The sequence below is a fragment of the Haliotis rubra genome, unplaced genomic scaffold (genome assembly GCF_003918875.1).
Source record: "Haliotis rubra isolate DU_JTF1 unplaced genomic scaffold, ASM391887v1 Scf258, whole genome shotgun sequence".
Lineage (NCBI taxonomy): Eukaryota > Metazoa > Mollusca > Gastropoda > Lepetellida > Haliotidae > Haliotis > Haliotis rubra.
In genome coordinates this window covers 632,677-652,929 of record NW_025766647.1, presented here as the reverse complement: position 1 = coordinate 652,929, position 20,253 = coordinate 632,677, and the positions used below count along the sequence as shown (strand labels likewise).

The following is a 20,253-nucleotide window of genomic DNA, read 5'->3' as shown; positions in this document are numbered from 1 at the left end:
GGCATGGACGAAAATAGGACAATTTAACTCTTCTGAAAAAGATGCATTTCACCTAGATATGAATGCATTTTAGAATTTCATTTCGTGATTTGCATAAAGCTGTGTTGTTAAACTTTTATGTTAACTAAAACCTTCTAACATATCTTTGATAGTTTTTAAGTAATTCGTAAATGTAGGAGGGTAACGTTTCTTCTGGCGTGTAGTGTATTTGGTGTAGAGTGAAAGAATTACATATTAGAATACCCTGAAAGAATTACATATTAGAATACCCTGATCAGAGATGTCTGGTTGGCGGAAATTCAAGATGGAGATGTGGTTTTACTCGACGAGGTTTTCCCCACACAAAGCTAGAGGTTGTATGTACTCGCACCCATCACAAAGCTACAGGTTGTATCCCCACAAAGCTACAGGTTGAAAACACACACACACACACACACACACACACACACACACACACACACACACACACACACACACACACACACACACACACCCACCACACCACACACCCACACACACAAGCTACAGGTTGTATTCCCACACAGGTTGTATTCCCCCACAACAGCAAATACCACGATACCAAACCTTCAGTAACTGAGGATTCTGTCTCCAATTCTTGCATGTTTTCTCGTGTTTTACTGCTCAACAACCGCCTCGTCGCTTTACAAGATGACACGGGGCTACTTTTAGAATGGGGAAATCCCCAGATATACGGTGTCAACGAGAATTGTTCCCTGTGGTTTTCATACATGACTGCTTGGCGTAGTCTTCCCCAGTTAACCTCAGATAAGAACATACGCCGATGTCTGATGTAAATAAGTTCTATGCTTCAGAATATAACACAAGATATGGAGTTTACAGTTTAGTATAAGTCATTTCTAGCATGTAAACTTGTACTGAGAAATTCGTTTATCCCTTTCCCCTCTTCTCTACTAACGGAAGTCACCTGGGTCCAATATGGCCGCGCCCTTGCGAACGTGACTTGCGCCTGTCAGGCCGATGGGAAATTCATAAATACAGACAAACATCGATGAAACTGAGCACAGTTAGATTTTCTTGCAGAGAGATGAGGCCTGTTCCTTTCAATAAGGTATATTGGACAAATCTCCCACATGTTCCATTATCCGTCGATCATTGTAAGCACAGATCATTGCCGGGGAAATAGATCTACCACGAATGCACATAGAGAATGTGAGACTGGGAGCCAGGTTTTGTTTACACTTAGTAATATGCCAGCTGTATGGCGACAAGCCAGTGATTTATATTATTAACAACGACCCATCCTCTCGATCATGAAAACGGATTCAAACAGCTCATAACATTTACACGACAAGAAGGGGTTGCACTCAAGGGTACAGTTATCCTCTGCATCTCAACATCGTGGACTGCATGAGGCGTATGTGAGAGAAATTGATGTGAATGATTTACATTCAACATTCCATCAGCAAAATGGTCATGTATAAAAATAGTTGGCAAAATATTAATACTCATATTCCACAGATTGTTAGAGGAACTACAGGAGTTACATCCAGTATCCGTGATATGTCCAACGAAATGTCTGCAGACTATATGTTGAAAAATAAATAAAAGCGTCATGTTCATGATTGTTCATGTCCCGGCTGCACAGCCAGGTCACACTGTCTGACGCTCAGGTTTGTTAACTCATTAAGGCCGAGAGATGCATATATGGGGCAAATTAATCAGCTCCTCACAGCGAGTGACGTGTTTATGGGGCAGGTAATTGGCAGTTTCTCACAGCGAGAGCCACAGATATCCGTCAACAGAAAGCACCTCTTATTCAGCGAGAGACACACATGTGTGTCGTTCTTTTAAAAATCGCACTGTACCTATTATTTCAACCAATTTAGTAGGGCTGAGCAAATATTAGCTTTTCTTACGAGAGATGCTACCTTTAGTGTCAATCAGAAGAAGTATTTAAAGTGTTTTGATAGCAATTGCTAATCATTATCATAGGCTTATACAGCGTTTGGCAAATGAACACATGTCGGTGAGAAAGGGGATTATGATGTTTTTACAGAGGTAAGTGTCTGGTACTCTTCCTTGGGAATGGATAATAAAATACTACTTATGCACATTGATTGAATTAGATGTAATGATTTTGAGGTTACTGAAGATTATATTTTCTTCAACTTCCTAATAAATAGGAAACAATATACGAAATTTCAAGGACATACAAAGAATTCAAACACAATAGAATAGTTTGAATTTACTTTTTAGGCATCATTACATTGTCATGTTTCATATACTGAAACATAATGTATAAACACAAATAATTATACATCCAAGCTCAAATAGATTAAACATAATTGAACTTACTAATTTAAAGCTTACTGAATTGTAACTAGTTATTTACCATACTCTAAAGTTGATAATGTTACCAGCGCCTTGAGCAAGCACTAGTTGCCTGGATATGTGCGCTATAGAAATATCTTATAACATAATACCTAATCGAATATAAAGTGATAAGTCGCGCCTTTGCATCGAAACTAATACATGTCAGTGTTATTACAACAATGAAATCTTTTACTACGTTTGTCACAAAACACAGTCAGTTGGTAATTCAAAATCTTCTTAGACATAGACAGAAGTAATATCATAAGTTATTACATGTAAACCATACAAAGGTATTTCAAGTATTTTTGTTCACGCTGTTAAAAGTTTCATGTTGATTTGAATTGTCAGTTTTCTATGCAATTTACATGAGCATTGTGTAAAACATTTCTATTTGATCTCTGTAATGATCAAATCCGGTGTAATTATCACGTGTATCAATGAACTCAGTCTCTATTGATCCATCGTCAATAAAAGCTGGATAGTATATCAGTTACGGTATCGATACACATGTGTATAATCAATCATATTACAGTACTGAGATAATTGAAGACCTCTTTCGACCTTGAAATAACAGCCTTCGGTAGAATGCATGTGTAGTTACGCCCTTGTTGAAAGGTTTGTCCCGTGACAAGTGTAAAATAAACAGATGCGATGTTATATCATTGGACAACCTGCTTTATGGAGTCACGCCCCTCTTTGTAATGTTTATGCATGCATGCACATCTGTAATCTTATGAACCTCGTTTACATTCAGTATAAATATAGGCACGCCCATCTTCATAAATATTTGGGGGGATTAAACTGCAAGTTTATACATTATAATAATTCAGTATCATGTCACTTTTTAAATTCTATAATACGTGTACATTAATTTGGATATTCATTCATATCAAGGTGAAGATTATATTTATATGTACAGCAAACCATTATGTTTTATGTACTGGCTATGTGCGTAAAATGTGGGCGGTGGGGTAGCCTAGTGGTTAAAGCGTTGGCTCGTCATGCCGAAGACCCGGGTTCGAATCCCCACATGGGCACAATGTGTGAAGCCCATTTCTGGTGTCCCCCTCCGTGATGTTGCTGGAATATTGCTGAAAGCGGCGTAAAACCAAACTCAGTCAGTCAGTGCGTAAAATGTATATGAAAATAAATACTATCTCTACTCAGTGGTTGGATTTCAATCACTTTGTTTTATCTATCTACTCCTATTTGTCTTTTGTGTATATTTCATAGATCGTTACGATAATGTATGTTTACGATACACAAACTGTTACATGATAGCTTGAGTTGTTAAAGCGGAAACCCAGCATATCGACTGGTCAACGGTATAGCCAATAATCAGTCTCTATCCAGCTGTTGAGTGACCAAACGTGGTCTTCAGAAATTTTGCCCACGCCCCATTACCTGTCCCTTCCTCTGTGACAGGTATCTCATGATACGATTGGTCATAGACAACAAATGATCAGCCACTATATTGAGATACCGCGTTCTATTGAGATGGCAGCTATCCGTGATGTTCTATTACAAGGGGAAATTTGATGATGATAATGTATGTTTTTGCATTAAATCTAGATGAAACAAAGTTATGAATGTGCTCTTTGTTAGTCACAGACTAGCGTAATAGTACTTTCCTTGAAATATTCAGTATACAGTAGAAATCTATCGGCATAAACGCTAATATCATAGAAGATTATTTTTAAAGCATGTATGTAAATTACAGTATGTCATTGTAATAGATATTTTGTAAAATTAAACCTCACACAATGATATAAGAGAAAGAATTTGTCTATGTATGTTTCATCTCTTTCATACAAAGAATACATACATATGTTGATAAAACATAAATGTACTAGCGGCCAAAGCTCTACAAGAGAAACTTGCAATAAAATTACATAAAACGTTTCCATACATGATATGTATTCACGCCTGCTTTCTTTTAACTTGTATCTTTACGACACAATTAAACAATCAGAGCTTGTTTGTACGACTAGACAGTTTCCTGTCATCCCCGAAACCTGCCAGGGATATCAGGTGTGAATAGCACTAATTAGCTCGCAACAGCGAGTCGGGCAAACAGCAAGGGGTTCCAGGTGTTGAGTAGTGAAGTGGCTCTCGGGCTTAATGAGTTAATAGTATGCAGTTCGATATTTGTTCAAATCACACTTTCTGTCATGTCATGGGTGTGATGGACGAGGCTCACAAGGGCCATGAATCTTTATTCTGTGAGAGAGGCGGCATACATTCAAGGGAGATCACTCCGACAGCCTTATATATGTCAACACGACCTGGCTCATGATATTGTCATTACAACTACTTCACAATGTGTTCAAACAAGATTTGATCACATGTTGTCGTTCTTTGTTGTTGATATTAGGATTGACTTTAATGCATGTGATACGTACAGGAGTAATGGTAATGTTATAAAAGGATAATAATCCTTTGATCCATATGCGTTTAGAAATGTTGCTGTCCACATGTATAATGCAACATATCAGAGAGGGACCTGGTCCATCCATACATGTGGAGATTCCTACCCAGATGTTCGACAACCTGTACCCACTTGTACCTAAAAATCTGGATGACCTGTACCCACTTGTATGTAAAAAAAGGATGACCCAAACCATCTTGTACCTAAAAAGCTGGATGACCCAAACCATCTTGTACCTAAAAAGCTGGATGACCCAAACCCCAATAGGGAATCAGTACTCAGTGAAAATATATGAATTTGTCTCGTTTGGCTATGGTATAAGAATCTATACTGAAATGTGGCATCATAATATAACGAAGAAGTTGTCGTCCATAGAGTATACTGACTTCTAACATAGAGTATACTGACTTCTAACATAGAGTATACTGACTTCTAACATAGAGTATACTGACTTCTAACATAGAGTATACTGACTTCTAACATAGAGTATACTGACTTCTAACATAGAGTATACTGACTTCTAACATAGAGTAATAGAGTATACTGACTTCTAACATAGCGTATACTGACTTCTAACATAGAGTATACTGACTTCTAACATAGAGTATACTGACTTCTAACATAGAGTATACTGACTTCTAACATAGCGTATACTGACTTCTAACATAGAGTATACTGACTTCTAACATAGAGTATACTGACTTCTAACATAGAGTATACTGACTTCTAACATAGAGTATACAGACTTCTAACATGCCAGTGACACAGATGTACCACTTGAGTAGGCATGGAAGTAAACTCACTTTATTTAATCTGAATGTTACAAGTATATTATCCAGGGAACGACTGTTCAGTCATCTCATTGTGACAGCAGTAAAAACATTTCTAAATGAAAAGATTGAAATGTATGATGTAAGTAAGTGTCAAAGTGCATATTGGGAATTGCTGTCTAAATATATTGGAAATCCCCTCTCTAAATATATTGGGAATTGCTGTCTAAATATATTGAAATCCCCTCTCTAAACATACTGGGAATTGCTGTCTAAATATATTGAAATCCCCTCTCTAAACATATTGGGAATTGCTGTCTAAATATATTGAAATCCCCTCTCTAAACATATTGGGAATTGCTGTCTAAATATATTGAAATCCCCTCTCTAAACATATTGGGAATTGCTGTCTAAATATATTGAAATCCCCTCTCTAAACATATTGGGAATCGCTGTCTAAATATATTGAAATCCCTCTCTGCTGTCTAAATATATTGGAAATCCCTCTCTAAACATATTGGGAATCACTGTCTAAATATATTGAAATCCCCTCTCTATACATATTGGGAATCGCTGTCTAAATATATTGAAATCCCCTCTCTAAACATATTGGGAATTGCTGTCTAAATATATTGAAATCCCCTCTCTAAACATATGGGAATTGCTATCTAAATATATTGGAAATCCCCTCTCTAAACATATTGGGAATCACTGTCTAAATATATTGGAAATCCCCTCTCTATACATATTGGGAAGCCCCTACCAGTATCTGTTGATTATCAATATTTTCTGATTATCAGTATTAACTGATTATCAGTATTAACTGATTATCAATATTAACTGAGTATCAATATCTGCTGATTATCAATATTAACTGATTATCAATATTACCTGAGTATCAATATTACCTGAGAATCAATATCTGCTGATTATCAATATTAACTGAGTATCAATATTGACTGAGTATCAATATCTGCTGATTATCAATATTACCTGAGTATCAATATTAACTGTGAGAATCAATATTGACTGAGTATCAATATCTGCTGATTATCAATATTACCTGAGTATCAATATTAACTGAGAATCAATATTGACTGAGAATCAATATCTGCTGATTATCAATTGTGAGAATAGTACTGATTATCAGTATTAACTGAGAATCAATATTGACTGAGTATCAATATCTGCTGATTATCAATATATACTGAGTATCAATATTAACTGAATATCAATATTAACTGAGAATCAATGTCTTCTGATTATCAATGTTAACTGATTATCCATATTAACTGAGTAGCAATATTAACTGAGAATCAATATCTGCTGAGTATCAATATTGACTGAATATCAATTAATGTTAACTGAGTATCATTATTAACTGAGTATCAATATCTGCTGATTATCAATATTTGCTGATTACAAATGTCTACTGATTAATTTTTTCTATAAGCTGATGTCAGATAAGACATACCATTATGTTTCAGGTTTTCCCCTGTTTGCGGGTCCACCTCACTTCAAGTGTCACACAAGCTCTTCAGCAGAAGAGAACAATGTCTTCAAAGTGTCGCAGTATATATTCCATATGTCGAACAGCAAATGTTCGAACAATAGTTTGTGCACCATTATCAAGTGTATGTCACATACCAAGTCCTGACGTTTACCAACAACAAGTTTGTTATTTCTCAGTAGACACTTACAACAAATTTTTTTCGCCTGAAATGCCACCTATAGGGTTTGCCCAGAGTGTATTAGAGAGTGTCCACACTTGGTCCGGTCTCCCCTGGTGGGCTTGTATTGCAATAACAACCTTCGCCTTACGAGCCTGTGTGACCTTGCCCGTGGCTGTTTACTGTGCCAGAGTTCGAGCCCGAGTGGAGAAGTTACAGCCGGAGATGTTAGCATTGTCAAAGCAGCTGAAACAGGAAGTGGGCATGGCCATGACGATGTACAAGTGGGATGAGAAGAAAGCCAGACAGGAGTATCGGAAGAATGTACATACCCCTGTTTACCTATTTACATACACCACTTTACCTTCTTACATACTTACATACACTAATTTACCTTTTTACATACATCACTTTACCTTCTTACATACCAGTACACCACTTTTCCTTCTTACATACACCACTTTACCTTCTTACATACACCATTTAACCTCTTACATACCGGTACACCACTTTACCTTCTTACATACACCACATAACCTTCTTACATACACCACTTAACCTTCTTACATACCTGTACACCACTTTACCTTCTTACATACACCACTTAAGCTTCTTACATACACCACTTTACACCTGTTTACCTTCCTACATACACCTGTTTACCTTCCTACATACACCAGTTTACCTTCCTACTTACACCTGTTTACCTTCTTACATACACCAGTTTACCTTCCTACATACACCAATTTACCTATTTGCATACACAAGTTTACCTTCTTGCATACACCAGTTTACCTTCTTACATCTGTTTACCTTCTTGCATACACCAATTTACCTGCTTACATACACCTGTTTACCTTCTTACATACACCTGTTTACCTTCATGCATACACCTGTTTACCTTCTTACATACACCAGTTTACCTTCCTACATACACCAGTTTACCTTCCTACATACACCAGTTTACCTGTACACCACTTTACCTCCTTACATACACCACTTAACCTTCTTACATACACCACTTTACCTTCTTGCATACACCACATAACCTTCTTACATACACCACTTAACCTTCTTACATACCTGTACACCACTTTACCTTTTTACATACACCACTTTACCTTCTTACATACCAGTACACCACTTTTCCTTCTTACATACACCACTTTACCTTCTTACATACACCACTTGACCTCCTTACATACACCACTTAACCACATACCACTTAACCTCTTACATACCGGTACACCACTTTACCTTCTTACATACACCACATAACCTTCTTACATACACCACTTAACCTTCTTACATACACCACTTTACCTTCTTACATACACCACTTAACCTTCTTACATACACCACTTAACCTCTTACATACCGGTACACCACTTTACCTTCTTACATACACCACATAACCTTCTTACATACACCACTTAACCTTCTTACATACCTGTACACCACTTTACCTTTTTACATAAACCACTTTACCTTCTTACATACCGGTACACCACTTTTCCTTCTTACATACACCACTTTACCTTCTTACATACACCACTTTACCTTCTTACATACACCACTTAACCTCTTACATACCGGTACACCACTTTACCTTCTTACATACACCACATAACCTTCTTACATACACCACTTAACCTTCTTACATACACCACTTTACCTTCTTACATACACCACTTAACCTTCTTACATACACCACTTAACCTCTTCCATACCAGTACACCACTTTACCTTCTTACATACACCACATAACCTTCTTACATACACCACTTAACCTTCTTACATACCTGTACACCACTTTACCTTTTACATACACCACTTTACCTTCTTACATACCAGTACACCACTTTTCCTTCTTACATACACCACTTAACCTTCTTACATACACCACTTTACCTCCTTACATACACCACTTAACCTCTTACATACCGGTACACCACTTTACCTTCTTACATACACCACATAACCTTCTTACATACCTGTACACCACTTTACCTTCTTACATATACCACTTAACCTTCTTACATACACCACTTTACCTTCTTACATACACCACTTAACCTTCTTACATACCGGTACACCAGTTTACCTTCCTACATACACCACTTTACCTTCTTCCATACACCACTTTACCTTCTTACATACACCACTTTACCTTCTTACATACCGGTACACCACTTTACCTTCTTACATACACCACTTAACCTTCTTACATACACCACTTAAAGGTCACATGCAACCAAAAAATCAAACATAATTAAAACACAATTATCACTTCTTCATGACATATAATATGCATTGCTGATTATGAAAAAACAAATAAACAAAATTATAAGCGTATAATCGCAAATCAAAAGTGCAGCAATATTTTGTACTTGGGTTTACCTCCCTCGAAACGAAGCAGCCGGGATACCGAACCCAGTCAGAGCGGGTGGGTGTGCACTCAAGTGTAACGGCTGGTTCATTTGCAGATGCCGCCCTAACGGCTCATTGTGTGTGTATATATAGAGATGTTGGGTTTTGTAAATACATGCTCATTTTTGTGTATAACATTTTGCAATCAACAGACATCATAACATGTCATGTGTCAAGTATCACACCTGCCTGTCTGTGTAATTACATAATGTGACAGAGACCGAACTCGGGCCATAATCTAATCGCGTTTTGTTTATGGTGTATAGCCTGATTTGATTGTTAAGTTCAAATTGCATGTGGTCAGTGATCGTGAGTTGTGTATTGAACATTACTATTAGCAGACAGGCAGGCAGGCACACACAGGTGTCAATAAAACAAGATATTGAGTTTTGTCTCAGACAACGCACATATCTATATCACAATTTAAGTTAGAAATTCTGTCAACGCTAAATAATGACATTGCTTTTTGGTATCGAACTGAGAGAGTGACTCTGTAAGAAGAACGTAGGGTGAAATAGACAAATGAAATTATATAAACAGTATATTTACTATCATAACATATAAAAGCTCACTTTACCTTGTGAGATATCAACAAAACATTATGAAAATAGCTCACACCAAAGCCTCACATACCGGTATTCACCAGACAGCCCGCTTCCAAGTTGCGCTTGCCAACTCATTTCACCGCCATGCTATGAGCGCAGCCCAGCTGTTGGAAACCCGGGAAAAATTAGTGAATCGCTTGAACTCCCGATTCACGGGGTTTTTTTTCATCGCTATTTTTCAACTTTATAACTTGAATTTGCATTTTGATGATTTGTTTCGCACGTACCCATACCGAAAAGGTATCAGAATCTGCAAAGTTGTGTTTTACGCTCAATGACCTTCTTTAACCTTCTTACATACTGGTACACCACCTACCTTCTTACATACACCCCTTTACCTTCTTACATACACCACTTTACCTTCTTACATACACTTGTTTACCTTCTTACATAACCTGTTTACCTTCTTACATACATACACCAGTTTACCTTCCTACATACACCTGCATTTAAGCTTCTAAAATACACCAGTTAACCCCTTCCTGCATACACCAGTTTACCTTCTTACATACTCTTGTTTACCTTCTTAAATACACCTATTTACCTTCTTACATACACCAATTTACCTATTTGCATACACAAGTTTACCTTCTTGCATACACCAGTTTACCTTCTTACATCTGTTTACCTTCTTGCATACACCAATCCTACTCTTAAAGGTCACATGCAACCAAAAAATCAAACATAATTAAAACACAATTATCACTTCTTCATGACATATAATATGCATTGCTGATTATGAAAACAAATAAACAAAATTATAAGTTTATAATCGCAAATCAAAGTGCAATATTTTGTACTTGGGTTTACTCCTCAAACGAAGCAGCCGGGATACCGAACCCAGTCAGAGCCGGTGGTGTGCACTCAAGCGTAACGGCTGGTTCATTTGCAGATGCCTCACGGCTCAGCTGTGTGTGTATATATAGAGATGTTGGGTTTTGTAAATACATGCTCATTTTTTGTGTATAACATTTTGCAATCAATAGACATCATAACATGTCATGTGTTCAAGTATCACACCTGCCTGTCTGTGTAATTACATAATGTGACAGAGACCTAACTCGGGCCATAAATCAATGCTTTTGTTTATGGTGTATAGCCTGATTGGTGTTAAGTTCAAATTGCATGTGGTCAGTGATCGCAGTTGTGTATTGAATATTGTCATTAGCAGACAGGCAGGCAGACACAGGTGTCAATAAAACAAGACATTGAGTTTTGTCTGTGACAACGACATATCTATATCACAGTTAGAAATTCTGTCAACGCTAAATAATGACATTGCTTTTAAGTATCAACTGAGAAAGTGACTCGGTAAGAAGAACGTGTGGTGAAATAGACAAATGAAATTATATAAACAGTATATTTACTGTCATAACATATAAAAGCTCAGCGCTACTTGTGAGATATCAACAAAACATTATGAAAATAGCTCACACCAAAGCCTTCACCGAGTATTCACCAGACAGCCCGCTTCAAGTTGCGCGAACCTATTTCACTCAAGACATGCTATGAGTGCAGGCCCTAGCTGTTGAAACCCGTATTCCCAGAAAAGTCTGGGGAAAATTAGTGAATCGTTTGAACTCCGATTTCAAGGGGTTTTTTCATCGCGTTATCTTTCAACTTTATTACTTGAATTTGCATTTTTGATGATTTGTTTCGCATCGCGATCCATACCGAAAGGTATCAGAATCTGCAAAGTTGTGTTTCACGCTGCATGTGACCTTTAATTCTTACATACAACCACTCCTTACCTTCTTACATACACTTGTTTACCTTCTTACATACACCTGTTTTACCTTCTTAGATACACACCAGTTTACCTTCCTACATACACCTGTTTACCTTCTAAAATACACCAGTTTCCCTTCCTGCATACACCAGTTTACCTTCTTACATACTCGTCTAACTTCTTAAATACACCTATTTACCTTCTTACATACACCAGTTTACCTTTCTGACATACACCAATTTACCTATATTTGCATACCAGTTTACCTTCTTGCATACACCAGCCTACCTTCTTACATCTGTTTACCTTCTTGCATACACCAATTTACCTGCTTACATACACCTGTTTACCTTCTTACATACACCTGTTTACCTTCATGCATACACCTGTTTACCTTCTTACATACACCTGTTTACCTTCTTGCATACACCTGTTTACCTTCTTGCATACACCTGTTTACCTTCCTACATACACCTGTTTACCTTCCTACATACAAAGGTCACATGCAACCAAAAATCAAACATAATTAAACACAATTATCACTTATTCATGACATATAATATGCATTGCTGATTATGAAAAACAAATAAACAAAATTATAAGCGTATAATCGCAAATCAAAAGTGCAATATTTTGTACTTGGGTTTACTTCCCTCGAAACGAAGCAGCCGGGATACCGAACCCAGTCAGAGCGGGTGGGTGTGCACTCAAGTGTAACGGCTGGTTCATTTGCAGATGCCTTCACGGCTCATTGTGTGTGTATATATAGAGATGTTGGGTTTTGTAAATACATGCTCATTTTTTGTGTATAACATTTTGCAATCAACAGACATCATAACATGTCATGTGTTCAAGTATCACACCTGCCTGTCTGTGTAATTACATAATGTGACAGAGACCGAACTCGGGCCATAAATCAATGCGTTTTGTTTATGGTGTATAGCCTGATTGGTGTTAAGTTCAAATTGCATGTGGTCAGTGATCGCAGTTGTGTATTGAATATTATCATTAGCAGACAGGCAGGCAGACACACAGGTGTCAATAAAACAAGACATTGAGTTTTGTCTGTGACAACAACATATCTATATCACAGTTAGAAATTCTGTCAACGCTAAATAATGACATTGCTTTTAAGCATCGAACTGAGAAAGTGACTCGGTAAGAAGAACGGTGGTGAAATAGACAAATGAAATTATATAAACAGTTTATTTACTGTCATAACATATAAAAGCTCGCCTGTGAGATATCAACAAAACATTATGAAAATAGCTCACACCAAAGCCTTCACCGAAAGTATTCACCAGACAGCCCGCCCAAGTTGTTGCGAACCTATTTCACTCGCGACATGCTATGAGTTGCAGCCCAGCTGTTGAAACCGTCGGGGAAAATTAGTGAATCGCTTGAACCCGATTTCGCGGGGTTTTCATCGCTATTTTTCAACTTTATAACTTGAATTTGCATTTTTGATGATTTGTTTCGGTACGTCCATACCGAAAGGTATCAGAATCTGCAAAGTTGTGTTTTACGTTGCATGTGACCTTTAACCTTCTTACATACCGGTACACCACTTTACCTTCCTACATACACCACTTAACCTTCTTACATACACCACTTAACCTTCTTACATACACCACTTAACCTTCTTACATACCGGTACACCACTTTACCTTCTTACATACACCACTTAACGTTCTTACATACACCACTTAACCTTCTTACATACTTGTACACCACTTTACCTTCTTACATACACCACTTAACCTTCTGACATACACCACTTTACCTTCTTACATACCGTACATACCACTTTACCTTCTTACATACAATCACTTTATCAGTTTATATACACCACTTAACCTTCTTACATACCGGTATACCACTTTACCTTCTTACATACACCACTTAACCTTCTTACATACACCACTTTACCTTCTTACATACACTTGTTTACCTTCTTACATACACCTGTTTACCTTCTTACTTACACCAGTTTACCTTCCTACATACACCTGTTTACCTTCTAAAGTACACCAGTTTCCCTTCCTGCATACACCAGTTTACCTTCTTACATACTCGTCTAACTTCTTAAATACACCTATTTACCTTCTTACATACACCAGTTTACCTTCTGACATACACCAATTTACCTATTTGCATACACCAGTTTACCTTCTTGCATACACCAGTTTACTCTTCTTACATCTGTTTACCTTCTTGCATACACCAATTTACCTGCTTACATACACCTGTTTACCTTCTTACATACACCTGTTTACCTTCATGCATACACCTGTTTACCTTCTTACATACACCTGTTTACCTTCTTGTATACACCTGTTTACCTTCTTGCATACACCTGTTTACCTTCCTACATACACCTGTTTACCTTCTTACATACACCAATTTACCTATTTGCATACACCAGTTTACCTTCTTGCATACACCAGTTTACCTTCTTACATCTGTTTACCTTCTTGCATACACCAATTTACCTGCTTACATACACCTGTTTACCTTCTTACATACACCTGTTCACCTTCATGCATACACCTGTTTACCTTCTTACATACACCTGTTTACCTTCCTACTTACACCTGTTTACCTTCTTACATACACCAGTTTACCTTCTTACATACACCAGTTTACCTTCCTACATACACCAGTTTACCTTCCAACATACACCACTTTACCTTCCTACACTTCCTATATACACCAGTTTACCTTCTTACATACACCAGTTTACCTTCCTACATACACCTGTTTACCTTCCTGCATACACCAGTTTACCTTCCTACATACACCTATTTACCTTCCTACACTTCCTATATACACCAGTTTACCTTCTTACATACACCAGTTTACCTTCCTACATAGACCAGTTTACCTTCCTACATACACGCCAATTTACCTTCCTACACTTCCTACATACACCAGTTTGCCTTCCTACATACCCCATTTACCTTCCTACACTTCCTACATACGCAGTTTGCCTACTCTTACATACACCAGTTTACCTTCCTACATACACCAGTTTACCTTCCTACATACGCAATTTACTCCTTCCTTCATACACCCAGCTTACCTTCCTACACTTCCTACATACACCAGTTTACCTTCCTACATACACCAGTTTACCTTCCTCCATACACCAGTTTACCTACTTACATACACCAGTTTTCCTTCCTACAAACACTAGTATACCTTCTTACATACACAAGTGTACCATCTTACATACATCAGTTTACCTTCCTACAGTTCCTACAAACACCAGTATACCTTCTTACATACACCAGTATACCTTCTTACATACACCAGTTTACATCTTACAAACACCAGTTTACCTTCTTACATACACCAGTTTACCTTCCTACATACACTAGTTTACCTTCCTACACTTCCTACATACACCAGTTTACCTTCCTACATACACCAGTTTACCTTCCTACATACACCAGTTTACCTTCCTACACTTCCTACATACACCAGTTTACCTTCCTACATACACCAGTTTCTTTCCTACACTTCCTACATACACCAGTTTACCTTCCTACATACACCAGTTTACCTTCCTACATACTAGGGCTTCAACGAGTCCATTTTTTACTTTCGGTACTTTCGGGGATGAGACTTCGACTCGGACCCGAGTACTCGAAATTCATACCTTTGAAGCAAACGATAGCGTAAATTGCATGACGTGTTCCGATCACACAAGTGAACACTTACCGGTACTTCTTTCCGACTTCATATCGTCAGGTTACTAACATTTCCTATTGGTCAGAATCAGTATTTGGAAGTTTACTTGACAAATGTTTTGTTCTTCGTACTTCTTGTACTGCCTGCAAAACGCATTTTGGTTATTTTGCTCTTTTCACTATCCGGATCAAGATACGCCCATACATTTGATTTTTTTTATCTTTCTCCATGTCTATCAATTGTCAAGATAGTTTTAAGAAGTGAAATCTCAAACGATGTATAATATTTACTCTCATCTGCAGACTTGTAACAACTAATACCATACAACCACACCGTGTGAGGAGTAAACTATTTAATCTAGGTGTTAATGAAAACATTATCAGATGGGTTAAAGAATTCAGGGTACATAGAACTCAGTATGTCAGTGGCTATCAATCTTCTCTTCTCTCAACCTCTACTGGAGATCCACATGGCTGTGTTCCTTCATCCGTACTCATCGTTTTGTATACCAATGACTGTTACTTGCCAATAAATGACTTGTTTACTGTGAAATTTGCAGATGACGCCACTGTTACTGGCCTAATTTCTGATTCTGAACATTATTATCGTCAATGACAGTTTTTTATCAAACCTTTATTCAAAGTGTGTTGACCTACAATTTTCTATGTTGGTATGGGGATCTGTCTCATCGCAACAAAAACAAACTTTTCAAAATTGTTAATACTGCTTGCAAAATTTCTGGAGTGTCTTTTGAGTATATTCCCTTTATCTATGAGTGCCAGATTGTCAAAAAGGCAGCTAAAATTAGATTTGATAGTTGATATATTTGATCTCACCATTTTGAACTACTTCCTTCTGGACGCTGCTGTCGATTACCTTCCCTCAAAACAAACAGAGCTCGACAGTCTTTCATACCATCAAGTATTCGTGAATACAACAAATATTTTGAATCACACCATCATGTGATTAGAACTAGAATTATTCAGCCTCTTTACCTATGTGGTTAATTGAATTATATCATGTCAGATTTATACCTCCATAGATAGTAATGGTAGATGACTACCTTCTGAAGATGAGCTGATCTGTAAACAGTGTATATCTGATTGTATACTAGCCACATAAAGAAACTGTGCATTGTCAATATATTATCCCAGTTGATAAGTACGATAACAATGTCAAAGGTACATTTAAACTTTAATGGAGGGATCATGAGACCATAACAAGTCGGGAGAATTTCAATTGAAAAGTCAATCACAATGGCGTCTACGAAGTCCACAAGCGGGACAGGGTCAAACGACCATGTCACAAGCTCAATAACGGGTATGTCCACCATCGGCATTGAGAATAGCAGTGCATCGAATGACGCATAGAGCCTATTAAACGCGTGCAAGGAAGGCTTGTGGGATGTCACGCTAGATTCTCAAGTTCTGTTGCAAGGTCAAGGGCGTTATCTGGCGGATGAGGAAGACGGCGTGACGCGTCAATCCATCTCGTCCCAAACATGCTTTCTACATCGGGAGAGTTCGATGAATTTGCAGGCCAAGGCAGTAAGTCAACGCTTGTAGTGTTGCAAGAAATCCATAGCAAGCCCTTGCCGTATGAGGGCGGGCATTGTCCTGTTGGAATGTTAACTCCAGGGCCATGACGTTGTAGAAAAGGAATTGCCACAGGTTGAAGAATCTGATCCCTGTGGCTCCACACCAGTTATGTTGCCCTGAACAATCGCCATAGGAGTTCTTTGGCATGCTGTTATTCCAGCCCAAATCATCACGGAACCACCACAAAAGCGATTCCTCCAAGACACAGGCCTGTGCATAACGCTCTCCCTAAGCGCCTATAGGACGCGTTGACGCCCATCAGTATGGGAAATGTTAAACCTGGACTAATCTGTAAAACAACATTTTCCACCAAAACAAGGGTCTGCGGACATGATTTCGCACCACATTCGCGAGCTTGTCGAGATGACGCTGTGTCAGGATAGGCGTATGGTGGGACGCCGGTCTGATCCCATGATGACGTAAATGTTGTCGAATCTGTGTTAAGGGTGAATCTGGCGAAGTCCTGGGATGGTTCGGGCAGTCATCACTGCAGTCTGAAACCTGTGGCGAAGATGGGTCACCCTTATCTATCTGTCCTGTCTTGGCGTTGTTACATGGACATCCAGAACGTGGCTTCATCGATGACGCCATTTGTGTCCTGGTAGCGCCCCTCACTAGTGCAGAAATGGTGTTCCGGTGGCAGTGGAATGTGCAGCCACTTGTCTTGAGACATTCCCCATGACGACCATCCCAATGGCCTCATGGCGATTGTGCCAGCAGACGCGGAGCCTTGGCATGCTATGCGTTTCAATAACTGTTTAGTTTTTGAGCGATCGCAAGGGCAGGGGTTGAGCTTTCAAAGTGACAGTATTGTGTGGCATTCTATTTGCTCTGTTTCTCTTTCCCGAATGCACGCAGGTAACAGGTGATTGCACGCCTCAAGGATCGAACCCACTGACGCCACGGAACGCGGCACGCGGTATGCATGTTGGATACATGTCACTAATCTCTGAGTTTAAATCCTTATGTGTCTACACAGGTTTGATAAATTTAGATTTAAATTTTTTGTATGCACAGTTTCTTTATGTGCCTAGTATAGATGACTACTTTCAGATGAAGAGGTTGATGAGTGATATCTATGTGCGTGAGAACTGCCATCCTCTGAAAGGTCACACATCAGTCTATCCAGCGCTCATCCAGCTGCCAGTAGTTGGCGGTGAGTGTGTATAATCTCAATAAATCAAACTGGATCTCGCTAGCTCTGTAAACATATGAGTGGATCTCACCAATAGTCAACTCATCAGAGCTAGTCACCATCATCGGCCATACAGCTCCTCATGTGAGTTGCAGTTACCACTGCAGTAGTTAACATTGTAGGATTCTTCACAATGTCGTCACCGGCTCAAACTGGTAGTCTCCATATTTGGTTCAGTCTCTGTAACATACAGTCAATCACTATCACATCATATAGTCGTCAAGCAGTTTAATCGCTATGTAACCCTATTTACCGTCCATACAGTCACCATCACCGCTTACAGTCACTTCGTGATGTAGTCATGGCTATGTAGTCACCATCATATATAGTCACAGTCACCGCCATACGTGTCACCATCGCTATGTAGTCACCGTCATATAGTCACCATCATGTAGTAACCATCATGTAGTCTCGCCATCGTAGCAGTCACCGTCATATAGTCTCCGTCATGTAGTCACCGCCATGTAGTCACATGCGTCATGTAGTAATCATCATGTAGTCACCGATCATGTAGTCACCATCGCCATGTAGTCACCGTCATGTAGTCACCGTCATAGAGTCATGCAGCCCACCGTCATGCGTCAGTCTCCAGAGTCACCGTCATATAGTCAGTCACCTTCCATCATACAGTCACCATCATATAGTCACCATCATCCAGTCATCCACCGCCATGTAGTTCTCCGCCATGTAGTCACTGTCGTATGTAGTCACTGTCATGTAGTCACCAGTGCCATAGTCATCATATAGTCACCATCATACAGTCAACGCCATATAGTCAACGCCATGTAGTGTAGTCTATAGTCACCGTCATGTAGTCATGTAGTCCACCCGTGTAGTCATCGTCATGTAGTCACTGTCATGTAGTCACCGTCATGTAGTCACCATCATATAGTCACCATCATCCAGTCAACGTCATGTAGTCACCGTCATGTAGTCTCCGTCATGTAGTCACTGTCATGTAGTCACTGTCTGTAGTCATCCGTCATAGTCAGTCACCATCATATAGTCATCGTCCATATAGTAGTCACCATCATGCATACAGTCAGCGTCATATAGTCAACGTCATGTAGTCACCGATCATGTAGTCATGTAGTCACTGTCATGTAGTCACCGTCATGTAGTCACCGTCATGTAGTCACCGTCATGTAGTCACAGTCATAGAGTCACCGTCATATAGTCACCATCATACAGTCACCATCATATAGTCACCATCATACCAGTCACCATCATCCAGTCAACGTCATGTAGTCACCGGCATGTAGTCACAATGTGCTGTGAAGTAGTCATATAGTCCGTCATGTAGTCAGTCCGTCATCGTGTAGTCACATGTAGTCGCCGTCAGTCATGTAGTCACTGTCATGTAGTCACTGTCATAGAGTCACTGTGATGTAGTCACTGTCATAGAGTCACCGTCATATAGTCACCATCATACAGTCAACGTCATATAGTCACCGTCATGAAGTCACCGTCATCTAGTCACTGTGATGTAGTCACTGTCATGTAGTCACTGTCATGTAGTCACCATCATATAGTCACCGTCATGTAGTCACTGTCATGTAGTCACCGTCATGTAGTCACTGTCATGTAGTCACTGTCATGTAGTCACCATCATGTAGTCAGTCACCGTCATCATATAGTCACCGTCATCATATAGTCACCATCATACAGCTGGTCGAAGTCACTGTCATGTAGTCACTGTCATGAAGTCATGTAGTCACCCTCATATAGTCACTGTCATGTAGTCACTGTCATGTAGTCACTGTCACTGTCATGTAGTCAC

At 38.9% G+C, this 20,253-nt stretch overlaps 1 protein-coding gene and 2 long non-coding RNA genes across 3 annotated transcripts; 1 reads left to right on the top strand and 2 right to left on the bottom strand.

Moving 5' to 3' along the window:
* The first annotated feature begins 769 nt into the window (after nucleotides 1–769).
* LOC124279890 (cytochrome c oxidase assembly protein COX18, mitochondrial-like) lies at nucleotides 770–18,448 on the top strand. The gene is made up of 3 exons (XM_046715771.1): nucleotides 770–1,090; nucleotides 7,041–7,547; nucleotides 18,332–18,448. Exons 1-3 carry the CDS (start codon nucleotides 1,031–1,033, stop codon nucleotides 18,446–18,448), a joined length of 684 nt encoding a protein of 227 aa, XP_046571727.1. The 5' UTR covers nucleotides 770–1,030.
* On the bottom strand, nucleotides 8,068–15,212 carry LOC124279892. Its single transcript, XR_006899514.1, has 6 exons — nucleotides 15,093–15,212; nucleotides 14,709–14,744; nucleotides 14,590–14,655; nucleotides 14,418–14,439; nucleotides 9,256–9,393; nucleotides 8,068–8,190 (listed from the first exon to the last, which is right to left on the bottom strand). It is a non-coding gene; the product is annotated as an uncharacterized LOC124279892 (long non-coding RNA).
* On the bottom strand, nucleotides 12,373–14,060 carry LOC124279893. The gene is made up of 3 exons (XR_006899515.1): nucleotides 14,041–14,060; nucleotides 13,917–13,996; nucleotides 12,373–12,403 (listed from the first exon to the last, which is right to left on the bottom strand). It is a non-coding gene; the product is annotated as an uncharacterized LOC124279893 (long non-coding RNA).
* Nucleotides 18,449–20,253: the final 1,805 nt, after the last annotated feature.